The 13,865-nt window shown below is 35.2% G+C and overlaps 1 protein-coding gene across 1 annotated transcript; it reads right to left on the bottom strand.

The window, feature by feature from the left end:
* Positions 1-1,028: 1,028 nt before the first annotated feature.
* Positions 1,029-6,296, bottom strand: ADNT1 (adenine nucleotide transporter 1). The gene is made up of 8 exons (XM_012980200.2): positions 5,787-6,296; positions 5,097-5,145; positions 4,663-4,826; positions 3,512-3,549; positions 2,792-2,904; positions 2,539-2,652; positions 1,829-2,173; positions 1,029-1,386 (listed from the first exon to the last, which is right to left on the bottom strand). The coding sequence occupies exons 1-8, from the start codon at positions 5,942-5,944 to the stop codon at positions 1,303-1,305; spliced, it is 1,065 nt and encodes a 354-aa protein (XP_012835654.1). The 5' UTR covers positions 5,945-6,296; the 3' UTR covers positions 1,029-1,302.
* Between the last annotated feature and the right edge of the window lie 7,569 nt (positions 6,297-13,865).

The following is a 13,865-nucleotide window of genomic DNA, read 5'->3' as shown; positions in this document are numbered from 1 at the left end:
TTAGCATTTTTTTGTTTGAAATTTTAATTTGTCAGCAGCAAATTAAATCTGGGATTCTGCTGCTGTAGCCAAACACCAGTTTGTTTGTTTCTCTTTTTTATTTATATTTTATTTTTTCAAGAGGCAAAGAAGCATAATATTATATAATATTTATTTGTACCTTAAAAAGATGTTTCTTAACGTAGAAGCATTATTTATAAATAATTGTAAAAATTATAATTATAATTATTTAAAGACATAATATTTTTCCTCCAAAATATATTAAAATAATAATTTAAAGGGCGGCCCACAGAAAACACGTGAAAATGGGCTAAAAACCACATCTTAGGGTTGTACTTTATAGCCAATAAGGGCCCAACATTCTGTTTACGGCCTCGGCCTCCCCACGCCGTAAGCGTGTGCCCCCCTTTGTCCTCGCACGTGCCACCCCACCCCCTTCTATGCTGACATGTCTACAACTTTCTTTCCTTATCCATGTTTAAGAATTATGATGGATTTATTTTTATTTTTTATTATTTTCTTTTTGTCAACTATTACATTAGTTTTGGTTTACAAGTTAATTAAATACCTATTAATCAAGACACTGAAGAACTTTTTATTTAATCATTTAAATGCATTAAAGCAACCTTGCTGATAAAATATATTGTACAAAAGAGGATGAAGATGAAGAAGGGTAATAGATATATATATATATATATATATATATATATATATATATATATATATATATATATATATATATATAGAGAGAGAGAGAGAGAGAGAGAGAGGGGGATGATGAAAAATAGTCATAAAATTGAAAAGAAGCAAAATTCCCAATTGTAATCGCAAAGCAACTCACTGAATCGAGACCGAATTTTCGAGCTGTTGAATATCCTTTCACATTACATAGTTTAAAAAACGCGAAGCTAAGCACAATTGTTTCCAAATATGGCATAGAAAAAGATTCATCCAAAAACCGGGGAGGTTTTGTCCGCTGACAATAAAAAGCCATACGAAAGCTAGTTAACTTAACAAGCAAACCTGGATTTAAAAATTAAAAAGAAAAAATATCGAAAAGCTATTATTGCATCATTCTTTGCTACTACTTTATTAAGACAGCATTTCTACTGGAGCAGCTAACGGTGAACGAACCCATAACGAAACATATAAATAGGTGAAGAAACATATGTATGAACACAGGTTAGAACAGAGTCTCCAACTCTATGCACAAGAGTGTTTTTAACATTAATTTGTTCTTCCTCTCCTCAGACAAAAAATACACACAACGAGCACACGTCACAGCTCTCGGTGCACATGCTTTCAGTCAGATATTCTAATCTCTACCCCGAGCAATTCCTTCACTTGTTCGTACGTCACAAAAGCAATAGCTATTGATGGCACAACCTGTGTAAGAAAGACAGTAATACATGCTTAGTATCGTGTTAATATTTACCGCTTAAAAAATCATGAATAATTTAATCCTTTGAATTTCAGCAACATGGATTGAGTAATCAATGCATAATTAAGGTGGCCGATTTCTAATAAAGCAAGTCAAATTTCGGATGCAACCAGTGGAGAGAGATTAAGTGTGGCTAGTAAACTACAATCGGATTCCTATTAAATTAGTCACAATCTCTGTCGCTTTAAAGAAATGAAGTCATGCCTCCAAAACATTTAATAATTTAAAAGCATTTAAATGTAGCGATTACTTCCTCATAAGATTAACTAACTACTCATGCTCCATCTGCCCCATACAAAAACTGGAATTTATGCCGGTTTAAGTTTCACATGCATTATGCATATGGGAAAAAAATTGCAGATAGCAAGATTATTAAACGAGACTAACCTTGACCGAATTGGGGACTATGCCCTTGTACAATGCTCTGAAGCCCTCATGCCTGACAGTTTTCCTGAAAGCATCGACCATGCCAGTATATTCAAGGGGGGCTTTGCTTCTTCCATCGCCAGTGATAATTGAAGAAGCATTATTCCAACCAACCATCTGCATTCTTCTACGAATTACATCAAGAGGGTAGGCGATAGTTTGCCCAACTGTTCCCGCTGCAGCACCACATCCGAGCCTTGTTACAACACCCAATTCATTATCTTCAACAATCCCATAGGGTTTAGATTTGATTAAATAATCCTTGAGAGATTCATACACAGCAAAGTTGAGACCTACATAAGGAACCTGCATAACGGATAGGAAGAAAATGAGTTACTAAGCAGAAGGCAAACTCAGTTGAAAGAGAAAATCGGGTATTCAAGTAGTTATCACAATTTTCGGGTAGCAACCATGTGGAAGCATATTTTGTTAATAGCACTTCCACTAGGAGGACAATTCTAACTCTGCGAAGCAAGAAAAGATTGGTAAGCGTTGATTTAATAGCGTTGTCTTGAAGTAGGTGAACAGCCGTACTCTTTTCTTCTTTAAATTAATTGAAGGGTTAAAAAGAATTGTCTTATTTCAAACTGACGAACACATAATACTTGATAGGGTTTACACATCTTTTATACTTAAACCAGACTTATATATACAATTACTCCAGAACTTACGACTCCAATAACAGAAGGAAGCCAGCCTTTGTATAGTGCACGAAAGCCCTCTTCGCGGAGCACAGTTGATAAGGCATGAAACATTCCTCTGTACTGATACGGAGACTTATCCGTCTGCAAATTAGGTAGGGAAAAACAGTTATTATACTTAAAGGGTAATGAGAGAGAAAAAAATGGTTATTATTCTTAAAAAGCACATCAGAGAATGCCCATCTTCTTCCAAAAGGTTCATTTTCAAGAGGCCCTAAAATACCTGTACAGTAAGTCTGCCTCGAACCATATCCATTGGGTATGTAGCAGACATAGCAATTATTCCAGCACAAGCTCCGGCCCCCAAACGTAGTAGAGGAGTCAGCTGAGCATCCTCTACAAGAACAAATTGAAACAAACACATTACTCGATCATACATATGACCTTTCAGACTGTATAATTGAAAGAACAGACTTGGACTTGCAATTCATCAGCTTGGAATATGTCACTGGAAATAAGTAAATAAACAGCATGGTTCCGATACAAGTTCAAATTATTTCATATGTAGCTAGACTAGCAACATTAATTCAATGTAATTCATGAACCACTGCACTCTTATGCAGCATTAGTATTTAAAAAGAAAAAAAGAGAGACTCCATGAGACTCATAACTTGCCCATTTTCTTTGTTAAAACATGATTTTGGGTCAATTAGCTCAGAGACTCCACATTTCAGAAAAGAAGATCTGGTTTCTAAGCAGTTTTTTAGGTCATTGTGATATTTACTGCCTTGGAGTTGAATTCCTGTTCTGAAATTGTTATAACGCCACTTAACAAATAAAAAAACCCAGAACCCACTCAACAAATTAAGAAAACAAAAGAAAAATAAATTGGTACAGAGTGATGTCTAGTGTTTATAACATGAACAATTTCTACTTTCTATTATGTGGTAGCATAGTTGAAAAACTAGTGAAAGTTTGTGTGGATAATAAACAAAAGACGTACCATTGCCAGTTTGTTGCCGGTACATGTATAATATACCCCTGTTACATCACAAATAACAAAGTCAGTGGGTGACAAGATAGAAAATACAAACTAACTCAGCAGAATAGCTATCAATATTCAGATTATCTTCAAATAAGCCCAGACCGTATGCCTCTCATTACAGAGACCGTCAAGATAAATAAAAATACATATGCCCAACTACAGAAAATTTAGGTGTTTCACAAGCCAGCAGGATAGCATAGAAATAATATTACTATTATAATGCTAACTGGACATGTGGATCATGTAAACACAATAAATATATTAACGAGGGTTCAGTTTTCATGTCTAGCCATAAAATCAAGCTGGAAACAGCAATCATCTGGTATGTTGCAGAACCGGCTTATTGCTTTGCAATCACAGAATAAAAACAATTTTCTTCCACAAATGCCAATCTTCCTAATGTTGCAACTTTGCTTCACTAAAATGGCATGTTTCTTGGTGCTGAAAAGAATGTGCAAGTTCTAGAATGATTGTAATTAAGAAAATGTGTGAATAAGAAACATAATGTCATATAAAAACCTAAACGATTGAATTGAAATGGGCATTTTTTGGAAACTAAAACTGTACGGCTACCAAATCATCACATTGCAGCATAGGAATTCCTACAGAAGCCTTATTATGGCATCTCTTGCATTGAAATGAGAAGAAAATTATCAAGAGCCCAATCCATAACATAGCAAAAGGCATTGCCTCAGCAAACTTAAAATTTCATTTTAGAGAAGAACCAACTCTCATAAAACATCGCTATGTGCTTCCTATACTATTGCTTATGTCACAAGCTAGAATCTGCAACATCTCTTAAATGTTTTTGATAACTTTTTCAGTAACTTGCTTCAATTTTTTTATTTGTATTCAGGATACAGCATAAAACACTTCCTCCAGGGAATATGCTTCACATTTTCTGGATAAATAACAGAGTGAACCGTATTGATCCATCATAAAAATTGAAGTTTATAAAGCAACTAACATTTTAACATGCCAAATACAAAGAAAAGAACTATAATCATAATTTAGCACAGGCTCACAAAATCTTAGGCATTTGGTAATAGATGAATCTGAAATGAATCTGAAACCATTTTATGAACATTCTATGATTTCATCGTACATACTTGGATGCTTGCTCGTAGCTGAAGAACTTTACTGCTGAATTTGGAACAATGCGAGCACAATTAGTGCCGTTGCCTTTGAACAACCCCCTTAAGCCCTCAGTTCTATATATGTACTTCAAGCCTTGAACAGTACCATTATATTTTATATTGTGAGGATTTTGAACCTGACATACGATGAGAAGCAAACAGAAATAAGGGAATAAGATACAACGAACAAGTAGTTTTCCACGATATTCTAAAGTGCCAATGCTTCTATCAGATTGGAAAACCTAAATGTGTCAAAAAGCAAAACCATATCGATGCATGAGTCGGGTATCAAAGTAAAATCCATGTCAAACCCACTTGTTAGTTTTGCGACATTGCTTTTACTTCTATTACTAGCATATAGATGGTGCATTAGAAAAAAAATGATGCTAAAAATAAACATAACTTACCTGAAGCAAAATTTTTAGACGCTCCAGAGGAGCTACGGCAGTTCGTGACCTGCAATAGACATTCAGCAAATCGATTATCAATGTCTATTGCATCAGTAAGCTAAAAGCTAGAATAACAAGCATCACTGGTTTTTACAAGCTCTTTTCAATTATCAATGGTTTACGAAATGCTAAACATTTTTTTCCTAATCATGCTTCCATCTCAAATACTCCTCCACTATAGGGGAAAATATATTACCCATATGCTCCTTCATCATTGAAGTTTCAGATGTACTTGTCTATAGAAAAGAGAAGAACAAAACCTAAAAAGAAACAAAAAATATTGGGACATGCGATTCACTGTGCTCAACTAAAAGTTTAAATATTTCGCCTTCTCTCTCCAAGTAAAAACCTTCATTTCCATACATGAAAGTAAAAGAAAAAAAAAAAAAAAAAGAGGGAATTTGGAATCACAGTCTCATTTTGCTCAAAATTCACTGCTAAGATAACCAAATTCCAACAAGAAAGATTCATTATCTTGCAGCAAACCTGTACGATTGAATAATGGAAAGATTCCCCAATCAAACAAACCAATCGAGAAATTGACCGGCTATATCCCGAAAAGATAAAAAGGAAAATCGAAATAAATTTGATCGTAACGGCAGCTTCACATGCACAAACATAAATATGGTAAACAAATTCAGTGCTTACACTCCTCCAGCAACACCACCGGCGACCAGAGATTTGCAAATACTGTAAACTTGATGTTTAGTAGGTTTGATTTCTTCCTTCGCAAGCTTCGCTTCCTCCGCGAAATTCACAATCTTCGACACCGCCGATTCACTCGTCTTCACATCCTCCGACGCCATCAAATCCCCCAAAAAAAATCCCCAAAAAATAAAATTCAAAAAAAAATGGTCTAAAAATTAATTTCAAAAACCCTAAGTCAGCGATCAACAATACGAAAACAATCCACGCGCCACTATCTCTTACTCCTCGGCACGGCGGTCGACGGCTGCGGAGAGAAAGGGGGAAATGCGGCACGCAGTGAGTGTGTGTGTGTTTGGGGTTTATAAATGACGGCTCGTGTATGCGCGAAAGAGTGTGAGCTTGTTTTGCTTCATTTTCACCTGCTTTTAATACTACTATATATTCATTTACAGAGTTTTGATTCTCTGCGATTCTCCCTTTTCTAGTGTACCTCACGCTTTACTTGGTTGTACTTTGGATAATCATTTATAAAACCCTTTTTTCCTTTTATTCTTTTATTATTATTACTTTTTCGGTAACTTCAATATTTGTAATTATTTTAATTTTTTTTAAATGAATTTAAATTTTATCTTAAAGAATTAATTAAAAAGTGCATATCAATTTCAATTAATTATTATTAATATATATATATATATATAAAGGAGAAGAAAAATTGATGGGTGATGGTGAAAGAAAAATGGCCCTTGGATTGCACAAAGGACAGTACAAAGGAATCTGAATCTAAATTGAGGGTATAATCGTCAGAAAATTAATAATTTTGTGTGGTGGTGAGGTAGTGTAGGTAGGTGGGCTTGGTCCAATGGTTGGGCCACTCTATATTATGGTTTTTTAATTGAGTAAATTACTATTGCCCCCTAAGGTAAGTTTATTTACAATAAAACCCCTCATTTTCGATAATCTCATCCATTTCCAGTAATTTATAGATTTATTGCATTAAAAACCTTTTATAGAATTATAGATTTATAGGCGATGTATGTAAGAAATTTACAAACTACAGGGGGTTAGATGTAATTTCAAAAATATAAGGGTTTTTTTATTAATAAACTTTACTTCAGGGATGTGGTTGTAATTTACCTTATTTTAATTTCTACAAGTACGCAAGCAAACCTATCATTGGAATTAGTCCCGTCAAGTTTGTGTTATTTTTTGTTTTGATTATATAACTAACATCACTTCTAATTGGTTAGATTTTATTCTTTTATGCCAATTTAAAAAATACTATGATTTTTATTTTGTTTAAATTCACTATCATCATTAAATACTTAAAAAGGGAATTGGTAACTACCTAAGTTTGAATTAATAAATTGGAGTATATTTTATAGAAATTGAGGTTATTGAGCTTTTTTTTGTTTGGTTATGATTCAAACTCAATATTAATTTTGTTACTAATATATATATATATATATTTCATTATATTATTTATTAAAATTCACTAGTAGGTTTATGAGTTTTTGAACAAATATAAATAAGGACGAGTTTAACCTCTCATAAGCTCAAGCTTCTGAATTCGGATTTTTGTTGAGCAATCGACTCGATTCATTTACACATGATTCGAATTCTAAAAAATTGATTAATATCCGTTACGAGATGTCTTTTTTAATTGACAGCGAAAGGTCAACTTAGGATATTTGAGAATGTATTTCGGTTAACTATAGGTTGAATATAATAAAGAAGTCATACATCATATAGTTTAGTACTAATTATTGATACTAAAGCTATTAAAACATGGTTATAGTATGAACTATGAGTCATCAAGCATGCAATGAACTATGAGTCATCAAGCATGCGAGTTGACTCTCTACACCTTCACAATTTTTGTAGTATATATCATGTTGAGAATACTTATAATTGTGATTCACAACTAGCATTATTATACATTAACTAAATGACAAAAATACAATTTTTCGTCCCTCAAGTTTATCTCAATTGCACATTCGATCCCCTTTGTTAAAAAAAAAAAACAGATTAGTCCTTCAAATGTATGAATAATTTAAAAACATGTGTTCATTTCTGCCAAATGACTGTTAGCCCATCAGTTAAAGAGAATGATTGGCACATGTTTGTTTCTCATAGTACTAACGAAAAATTGACGAGAAGTGTAATTTTCCCTTAAATTAAATAGACAAGTCACAATTAGTATGTCCTAAAATGATCGATTTAAAGTTGTTTATGGTCTGAATTGTCATATGTACAAAAAAAAAGGGATATTGGTTTTGGGACGAGATATCCAAATAGAGTTGTTGGTGGATCTTATTATATATATATATATATCTCTTCAAATGTCCAAACAAAGATCACATAATCCAATGGCTTTAATTTGGACAATGTGTCATCCGTATATTTTTACACTTTATCGTACCTTTTTATTTGAACTTTTGGTATGTTTTAACGATAATTGATGCTTAAAAAGTTGATTTATTGTATTTTAGGAATAAATTGAAGAATTGGAAAAGTATGGGGTCAAAACTACAATTTTGGGGAAAATATGGGCCAAAAGTGAAAAAGTAAAAAATATGAAGTTTTAAAGCCCGGACGGCCGTCCGAGTTTTAGTTTAAAATATGGGACGGCCGTCCGAGACCATGAGGCAGCGCAGTAAAGGGATTTTAATTTCACAAGGAAAATGCCGTATTCCCCAAGTTTTTCACCCTATATAAGACCAAGCCAAGCACACAATTGGAGATTCATCTTTTACGCAATTTCAAGAGCAACAAAGGAATAACGAAGACGAAGAATTCGAAGACTCCAAGCATAGATTTATCGTCTATGATTTATTTTATTTGCGTTTTTACTTTAATCATGAGTAGCTAATTGTCTTATTTCTAGGATTTTATTTGGAACCCTATGTGGGATTTATGAACCTTTTTCTATGATTTTATGCAAGTTTTAATTCCGGATTATTTCTTCTACTTGTTTTATTAAGTTCATGAAACTGGCCACTCTATGCGCTTTTATGTTATTGTTAATCGCATGAATCGGGAGATCGGGTTAATAATTAGAACTGTGGTAGAAGAGCCTCTGTGGTATTAACATAGGAATATGGTTAATCTCTTAAATAGCCATTATTGAGATTTGTGTTTAATGCTATGTACTAGAATTAATTGCGTAGAAATACAATAATTGAATCTAGGGTATTAGAATCGTAATACACGCGAAAGCGGGTTAGAATTAATTAGCATCTCATATTAATAATCCTGGCTAATTACTTGCATAATTGAAGGAATTGGGGAAGTAATAATCACATAGGGGGAAGAATAAAATCCTAAGCTTGCTTACCTTGATTAAATCTTCGTTTTAAATTGCCTTCTTGTTTTTGCTTGCCTTTTAATTTAGTTTAATTTAGTTAATTATCTCTAAGTCTATTGTGTAGGGTGGGCTTGATAATAATTGCTAGAATTTAGCGTCTAGGATTAAGTAATTAAATATTCCCTGTGGGTTCGATATCCAGATTTAATTGTCCACTATATTACTTGTACGATACGTGCACTTGCGTGTAGGTATTACAACCAACTAGTTTTTGGCGCCGTTGCCGGGAAATATTTTAATTATTATTTTATTCTAGCTCTAGATTCGAACAATTTTCACGATTCACCCATTTAATTTTTGTTTTATTTTATTTTTGTTTTATTTTATTTTTGTTTTAGGTACTGTGCATGCACTGGAGACTCGATCTTGCTAGATAACCGTTTGATCCCGAAATCGAACGTACTTTTCGAGCCGCTAGGAGACGTTAACGTGCAAGCCATATAATGACAGACGAAGAACGCAAAAACGCAGAGGGTCATTTACTCCATGCGAATGGAATTCGCATCCAAGACCCACCCCCTCAACTTCCATTACAGCCAGCAGCTAGGCCACGGGCACTTCAAGATTACATAATCCCAACTCTCGACGGATTCCGCCCGAGCATTCAATATCGACCTATTGAGGCGCACAATTTTGAGATCAAGCAAGGCCTATTGACGATGCTCCAAAATAACGGGCTATTTAGTGGATTGGCGGGTGAAGATTCCCATCTTCACATTGTCAATTTTCTAGATACCTGTAATTCCCATCGTCAAAACGACGTTTACCAAGAGGCGCTTCAATTAATTCTTTTCAACCACTCATTACAAGGAAGAGCTCGCCAGTGGTTGATGTCCCAAGCCCCCCACTTTATCTCGTCGTGGCCTCAACTCCTAAACCTTTTCATGAAAGTTTACAGCTCACCAGAAAAAAAACGAGAGAATATGACGGGAAATTCAAAATTTTGTCCAAGAACAAGGTGCGCAATTATACAAGGCATGGGAGAGATTTAAGACCCTTTTGAGGCAGTGTCCAACACATGGAGTCGAACAATGGCGGCAAATCCACATCTTCTACCATGGGATTAACGAAAATGCACGAACCGTCTTAGATGCATCAACTGGAGGTAATTTTATGAGTCAATCGATACCAGATTAATTTATTATGTTGGATCAAATTGCACAAAATCGGTTTGCCAAGTCAAGCGAGAGGACGGTTAGTGGAGCCAAGAAAGTTCCCCAAGTGTTGGAGTTAGATGCAATTACGGCCCTTCAAGCTCAAGTGACCCAAATTGCTCAACAAAATCAACTCCTTCTACAGCACATCAAAGCAAGTCCAAGCAATTGATTCTCCATGTTGTGAAATTTGTGGTGGAAATCACTGCACGCTCCAATGCCAACAAGATGTGGAATCCCTCAACTACGTCAATAACGCGCCTCGCCAATTCCAAAATCAAGGATGGAGATCACAAGGGAAATATGGAGGAAATCAACAAGGCCAAGGATATCAAAGACCTCAAGTCAATTCCAAAATCAAGCCCCTCCTCAACAAAGCTATCAAGGCAACAATCCACCGGCCCAAAAATCAAAAACATATGAGATATTGGCCAAATTTTTGACCGCTACCCAAGCCTCGCTGCGGAATTCGGAGAATCAATTTGCTCAATTTGTTGTGAATCAAGAGAACCGTCCGGCGGGAGCATTACCATCGAATACGGAAGATCCTCGAAAGCAAAAGTTCGAGACGTGCCAAGCTATCGATGTCAAGATCGAGAAAAGGGAAGAAATTCAAGTCAAGCCGCAAGTCACTGTAGCTGCATGGGTGGAACCAATCCCATATCCACAAAGATTGCTAACGAAAAAGATCGAGGTCGAGACATGCCAAACAGTCACCTTGAAGAACGGTAAGCAATTGGAGGAAGCCCCACGAAAAGAGAAGAGAAACACGGTAATCGAGAAGCTGAAAGTGAATGAGGAAAAAGAATCATCTCATGAAGAGCCACCATCAACAGTGCTTTCACAAGTCCCTCCAATTCTGTATCCTCAAAAGTTTATAAAGAAGAAGCTCAATGCCGAATACCAAAGATTTTTGGACATGTTGAAAGAAATTCGCATAAATATTCCTTTATCGAAGCACTTCAAAAGATGCAAAAGTGGGTAAAGTTCCTCAAGGACCTCGTGACAAAAGGTAAGAAATTGCAAGGGAACGAGATGATCCAACTCACAGAGCAAATTAGTGCAATTCTTACTCGGCCCCTTCCACCAAAACTCGGCGATCCAGGTAAGTTTACTATTCCTTGTACTATAGGAGGTAAAAATTTTAGATCGCTCATGATTTAGGCGCTAGCATTAATCTTATGCCTTATTCCACTTTTAAAAATCTTGGGTTAGGAGAAATTGAACCGACGGCTATAACTCTTCAATTAGCTGATAGATCTTTAGTTTACCCAAAAGGTATTTTAGAGAATGTGTTAGTGAAAGTTAATAAATTTATCTTCCCTGTTGACTTCGTTATTCTTGAGATAGATGAGGATAGGGAGATACCTCTTATCGTATGGAGACCGTTTTTAGCCACGTCAAAAACTCTTATTGATTGTGCTAGTGGTGATCTTACAATGACTGTGCATGATCAAACAATCAAATTCAATGTTTTTAGCGCTAATAAAAATCCATGCGATAATAATATTGTTTTTCTATTGAGCTTATGGATTTTACAACTCATGAAAAATTTGATGTTTTGCACTTGGACAATGGGAAAGCATCTTTGAGTGCATGAGATGATTGCGGAAAAGAAGAATCGGAAGCAGCAAGTTTACTTCATGGACTCAATTTCAATTCCTCCGAGAGAAAGTCATACGAGTTGGGGTCTTAACGACGATGAGAGTGCAATGAGGATGTTTCCACCCAAAGAATCGAGCAAGCCACGAGAGAAGGATGAGTCAAGATATTGTGGTCGTACGGATAAAATCAAAAAGTAATTGCACAAATTAAAGGACAATTGGTGTTATTGTGCAAATCCCGTCTTTGGTTATTTCCAAGGAAGCGCACATCAAAGTGGTCACAGTCATTTATTGTCCAAGAGATTCTTCATCGCGATGTAGTCAAAATAAAGGAGCGAGATTCAAATCGTACGTTCAACGTGCAGCGTAGCCGGCTCAAACCGTATTGGGAAGCGAGTGAAGATTGCCAAGTGACTTAGGTCACTTTTGCTTGAAAATAAAGAAGCAACGTCTTGAAGACTTTAAACTTAGCGTTTCTCGGGAGGCAACCCGAGCTTTATTATTTTTCGTAGTTTTCTTTAATTTTCGTTTCGTTTTTATTGTCATAGGCATGCATTCTAATTAATTTATTTGAAATTTAATTTTCAGGGTCGAAAACATGGTCGGGGGGTCCAGACGACCGTCCGAAATTGCAAGCAAAATCCCAGACGGCCGTCTGGGAAACAGAAGGCCACAATCTGCAGCACTGCCTGTGAGACGGTCGTCCCAAAAATACGTGTAAAACTGGGAGGGCCGTCCCATGACCAGTAAGGAGAAAAAAAATTCGGACGGCCGTCCGAAATGTAGCACAAAAACCGGGACGGGCGTCCGAATATTTTTGGGGCATATTAAATTAAAAAAATCAGATTTCTCCCCCCATTATTTCCTAAACCCTTCTCATTTCTTCTCTCAAACTCCACACACAAATTTTCGAATTTTGTCGAATTTCTCTTCCAAAATTCACAAATTTCATACATACTTGAATTCTTTTCTTTTGTTGGCATTGACAAGGAGGCTATAGAATCGACCCAAATTCTCCAAAATCTACTTATTTGAGAGAGCTAGGGAGGAGCAGCCCGATCACATCGACTCCGACTAAATCAGGTGTTTTCTATCCTTAAACTTTGTGCTAATTTTGTTGATGGCAACGAAAATTTTAAGTTTGGGGGTGAAAAACATGTTTTTGTGCTTATTTGTTTTAGTTTGCATGCATTAGGTTTTATTTGTTTTTATTGCTTTTATTGTTTTTTTTCCGGAATATAAAAAAAATTTGCTTGAGTCGATGCATCGATGAATTATGATGATGAGAGATGATCAATGTGTGATGATAAAATTGTTTGTTTTGTTGTGATAAGGATTAGATGTTTGTTTAGCTTCTGATTCAACGGAACTTAGAAACGAGTTATTGCTAGGAATCACACTTTGTGCATTACTTTGGTTGAATGTTTTGTATTTTAAATTTGGAATTAATTTGTGCTAGGTCATGCTATGTTCGGTTTTAAAACTCACCTTAGGAAATTTATGCTACGAAGTATTGATTAGTGAGTGATTTGGGATATGATTTGGGCCTTCTTTGAACCGTTTGAGCCTTTCAAGCCGACTTTTTGTAACACCCCGCATTTTCGGTAAAATAATATTATGTTATTTTACCACCTTTATGTGCATATTTGTGAAATTAGAATTTATAATAATTCTTGCATGATTAGTATTTACGTGAATTAGGTAATTATGCAATTATTATGTGAATTATGTGATTATGTGAATTATGTGGTTATGTGAATTATGTGATTATGTGAATTATGTGATTATGTGAAATTATGTGATTATGTGAAATATGTGCTTAGGGAAATATTTCGAAATAGTATGTCGAAATAAATTATTTTCATGAATTAGGATTTTTGCATATGAATTTAAATGAGCATTTCATCATATTTATGCATGCACAAAATTTTAGGAAAAAGAATTTTCTCATGCATTT

This window comes from Erythranthe guttata, chromosome 14, assembly GCF_056151865.1.
Source record: "Erythranthe guttata isolate IM_541 chromosome 14, IM_541, whole genome shotgun sequence".
NCBI classification, from domain to species: Eukaryota; Viridiplantae; Streptophyta; class Magnoliopsida; order Lamiales; family Phrymaceae; genus Erythranthe; species Erythranthe guttata.
This window is presented reverse-complemented; position numbering and strand designations above follow the sequence as displayed.